The sequence below is a fragment of the Notothenia coriiceps genome, unplaced genomic scaffold (genome assembly GCF_000735185.1).
Source record: "Notothenia coriiceps isolate Sejong01 unplaced genomic scaffold, NC01 NC01_scaffold00024668, whole genome shotgun sequence".
NCBI lineage: Eukaryota > Metazoa > Chordata > Actinopteri > Perciformes > Nototheniidae > Notothenia > Notothenia coriiceps.
In genome coordinates, this window is record NW_011357369.1 from 270,754 (window position 1) to 275,258 (window position 4,505).

Below are 4,505 nucleotides of genomic sequence, written 5' to 3' on the forward strand. Positions count from 1 at the left end.
GACGGACCACTCTGTACAACTATTTAACTACATATGTATATGTACACTGAAGTTGAAATGTGATCCAAATAAAAAAAATTCAAAATAAAATTCAAAGGACATCAGTGTTAGCAAAACAGCATATTGTTTATACACATGATATTGATTTTCTGTTGTATTTATTTGAAGTAATCAGGTGACATTACTTTTTAATTCTCAGACCCTGTCTGTCTGTCTGTCTGTCTGTCTGTCTGTCTGTGTGTCTGTCTGTGTGTCTGTGTGTCTGTGTGTCTGTGTGTCTGTCTGTCTGTCTGTCTGTCTGTCTGTGTGTCTGTCTGTGTGTCTGTCTGTGTGTGTGTCTGTCTGTGTGTGTGTCTGTCTGGGTCCTCTGNTTTGAATATTTTATTTAAGGATCTATACTGTCAATGTTTTATATTGTAAAGAAAACACCCCATGTTCTTGTGTGCTTATTGTTGTTGTCTTTTCAAGAAAAAGAAAGAAAGACGGACCACTCTGTACAACTATTTAACTACATATGTATATGTACACTGAAGTTGAAATGTGATCCAAATAAAAAAAAATTCAAAATAAAATTCAAAGGACATCAGTGTTAGCAAAACAGCATATTGTTTTGATGATAAGAGGTATTGTGTTGTTGTGCAATATGTTTTCCACTGTAAGAAATCAAGTAGTAGATTAAAGATATGAGCATATTAGTAGATAATATACAACATACACATGATATTGATTTTCTGTTGTATTTATTTGAATTTGAGGTAATCAGGTGACATTACTTTTTAATACTCAGACCCTGTCTCTCTGTCTGTGTGTGTGTGTGTGTGTGTGTGTGTGTGTGTGTGTGTGTGTGTGTGTGTGTGTGTGTGTAGTACCTCATCTCGGAGTTTGCGGATGAGCTCGGTGTCGTTGTGGTGCGTTTTGATGACCTGCGCCTTCCCGCTGGCGAGATGAGAAGCGCTCTCGATGAGATCCGGCCGCAGGGTACCCTGGGCCAGGAAGACCTCCTCTGGCTTCAGATTCATCTCTCCGATCACTTCATTGGCAACCTGGGGCAACACGAAGCAAAGAGTCAGACACTACAGGGACCTGGTAAACTAAAAACATTTAAGCAGCCATATTGGCAAGAGACGGCCAGCCAGCAGGTTCATAAATCATAAAATATGATAATAGCATCTTTAATACTTTTGTAGAGGGTCGATTGAAACGAGTACTCACTTTGACAAATGTATCTCCGATAATCTTTCTTTTCTCTTCAGGGTTGGTAGTCATATTCAGAGTCTTGCTGATACGTTTTCGTGGCGTCCGGTCCTCCTCAGAGATGGGGAGGGTTGTCGTTCCGTTGTAGAAGGTGTGAGCAGCGTTTACCACTAAATAAAGAAATATTTTAGAAGACACATTTGGGTTATGAGCAACAATAATAAATATTATACAAAACTTCAGTATACTGTGATATTCAAAGTTGCCACGGTCGTAGTCATATAAGCCATAACATGTGAAGGAATGCGTCACATTTAGAAAGGTATGGCTTATTGTAAGTCGATTTGAATAAAAGCATCAGCTAAATGTAATGTTATGTAATACTGAATATCAACTGCTATCACATGGAAGTACACACAGAGAGATGTACTCCGCTGACTTGAAGCTCTTATTGTAGCATCCCGGCGTCATTTAGAACTTTGTCCCCATGTGAATCTGTACCTTTGAGTTTGATGCCCAGCTTGGTGAGGGCCTCCTCCACGCTCTGACTCTCCCTCTTCCTCATGAAGCCGTTGTCGATGTGAACTGCGATCACCTGCTCCTGGTCCAGAGCTTTGTTCAGGAGAGCTGTGCAAACTGTCGAGTCGACCCCACCGCTCAGCAGCACCTGAATAAATCATCAGACACAGTCAGGAACTACTCAGCAAGCTACATTTGTGACCTGTCTGGATAATCATTGAACGTATAAAATGCTCCGTTCCACAACATGGCATAATAACTACAAAGAGAAGCATGTATCCCTCAGACTGTAGTTCAACAAGAAACAGATTTTTATGTAATACAAGTCTTACTTTGAGGGTTTTTCTTACACTCATTTCTCCTCATCACATCCCCCTGAGATGCAGCCTAGTTTGAAGCCACTTCAGGGAGTCCACTTCCTCTTTCCAGTTAAAAAATTGTTTAATTTGAGTTTAATTGGTTCTACTTTACTTCCCACCGCTGCTGCTGCTGCTGCTGCTGTCACCACTTCACATGCAGCAACCCAGCTTCAGACTTTTAGGTTAATATTCTATAGGATTAGAAAATGTGTTCTTCTGTGTTCTGCTGTTCTCTCCGTCATAAAAAATGGTTTGGATAACAAACACACAAATCAGGAAACATTACGATTTTTTACTCACCAGCACTTTAGATTTGCCCACTTTCTCTTTGATGTCGTTGATGCAAACTTCTTGGCGGTTTTGTACGGTAAAGTTACTCGTGCATCCTGCGATCTCAAACAGGAAGTTACGGAGCATTTCGATGCCTCTCTCCGTCAAGTCGACCTCAGGGTGAAACTGTGTCCCGTACAGCTTCTTCTGTTCGTTAGCAATCCCTGGTGGGGAAAACAGATGTGCCAAGGAACTGTTAAACTGGGTAATTGTCATCTTTAAATGCTACTTTTAAAGAAATACAAAACAAAACTAGTGAAACATTAAAACACCATAGGGCTTCTTTATGTAACGTATTGAACCCACGACTTGTAATGGAGTTATTAGCACTTTTAATTAAGTAAAATAATAATACCACTGCATGTGCTACTCACCAGCAATGATGTTCCCGGATTGGGCCACCACCTTAAAGCCTTCAGCCACTTTATCCACACTGTCTCCGTGAGTCAGAAGGACCAGTTCCTCCTTCTGAAGGCCCCTGATCAAATAAACACACACTGATGTCAGAGGTACAATAACAACACATATACAGGGTTGTGAGATGCACTTTAATAATGTAACCCGTTACAATTACTAGTAGGGTTGCAAAGGGGCGGAAAGTCTCCGGTAAATTTCCATGGGAAGTTAAGCTGGGGAATTTTGGAAATATTCGATGCAAAATTAAACAAAAAAACATTGACATTTCAACAGATTTAAAAAAAAAAATAAAGAATTGAAAAATGTTTACAAATTATTTTATTGAACAATTATTTGTTTCATTGAAGAACGAAAACAGGAATGTTGAGTTAAATGTTACTCATCCCCCCCAACCCCACTCATTACAAAATGAACAAAAATGCACCCCCCATCCAAAAATCCCCACAAAGTCCCATTCAAAATGTTAAATGAAAAGAGCCCTTCTCCCTCCAAAAGATCCCTTTAAACATTTAAATCTTCCTTCAAGCAATCCTCTGCATTTTTTACCCTTTCAGTCAACGGGCTCTTCCTGGGCCTCATCAACATCACACTCTGAGTCTTCCTCTTCAGTGTCACTGTCCAGCCTTGTTGAGGATGGCTCTGTGTCAGGATCAAAGAGCCTTAGGTTTGCCCGAATGCCAACCAGTTTTTCCACTCTCACATTTGTGAGCCTGTTGCGAACCTTTGTTTGGTCTCAATAGCCAGGCAGCAAGCAGTGTGCTATGGCATGGATATTCAAGTGTACTTGAATGGCATCCGTTTGATTTAGTCAAGATTATGCTAAAATATACTTTCCCCAACTATATTTAAGTTCCCTATGAAGAGCCAACCTTCAGTTTTGAAAATTCCCAGTTTATTCCCATAAATTCCCGTTTATTCCAGTGGAAAGTTTTCATCTTGCATTTCCCCATAACGATGTTGTTTAACAACCGGCGTAAACGGACCTTCGCGCGCTATCAAGCAGTGAGCGTGCGATGTCCTGTTCAGATGACGTCCGACGACAATATAGAGGACCCATGTCGACACTGAAATGTCGAAGAAGTCCCGTGAAATGACTCTTGTAGGAGTGTTCGAAAGGATCGCCGGACATTTACTGTTGGGTCGCGTAGGAAGAGGTAGAGTAAAGAGATCGGTGGGCCGAAAGATTGTACAAACGTCAGTGTGATTGTACAATAAAAATACAGATACACAAGTGAGTCAAACACCCACACACAAACAAATGTCTACTACTTATTTGCAAAAGAGCACGTGTTTTTCTCAAATTCCCTTCTACCTCAGAAGGTCAGAACCTGACCTGTTGTGAAACAAGAGAGAAGCCATTTACCACAAAGAGTAAATAACAATGAATATAATTTTGCGTTGTTTGACATAAAACTACACCAAGGAAACCTAGGACGTTCAGGATTGGGTAGAAAGCCCACCAGGCGCCCCAGAATGTTTCATAATTGTTCAACTGATGTAGTGAAATCGCTTTTAGATTCCAATAATTTGCATAAGTTTGTCGTAAAAGGTTCCATAATGTAAACATCGAAAAAGTTATTCATATATTCAAACAGTTTCTCGCGAACATAAGATCGTCAGGACGACTTACATTAGTAACGCATCCAACATCACACTAAGACCAATCAAAAAATAAATACCGTAGGG

At 40.3% G+C, this 4,505-nt stretch overlaps 1 protein-coding gene across 1 annotated transcript in view; it reads right to left on the reverse strand.

The window, feature by feature from the left end:
- Window positions 1-4,505, reverse strand: part of LOC104955667 (GMP synthase [glutamine-hydrolyzing]-like) — a 23,904-nt gene that overhangs the window by 4,980 nt on the left and 14,419 nt on the right. Inside the window, exons 4-8 of the mRNA XM_010783051.1 lie at window positions 2,777-2,884; window positions 2,373-2,566; window positions 1,696-1,861; window positions 1,213-1,364; window positions 870-1,043 (exon numbers count right to left, since the gene is read on the reverse strand). Coding sequence (XP_010781353.1) covers window positions 870-1,043; window positions 1,213-1,364; window positions 1,696-1,861; window positions 2,373-2,566; window positions 2,777-2,884 — 794 coding nt within the window. The remainder of the gene's footprint in view (window positions 1-869; window positions 1,044-1,212; window positions 1,365-1,695; window positions 1,862-2,372; window positions 2,567-2,776; window positions 2,885-4,505) is intronic.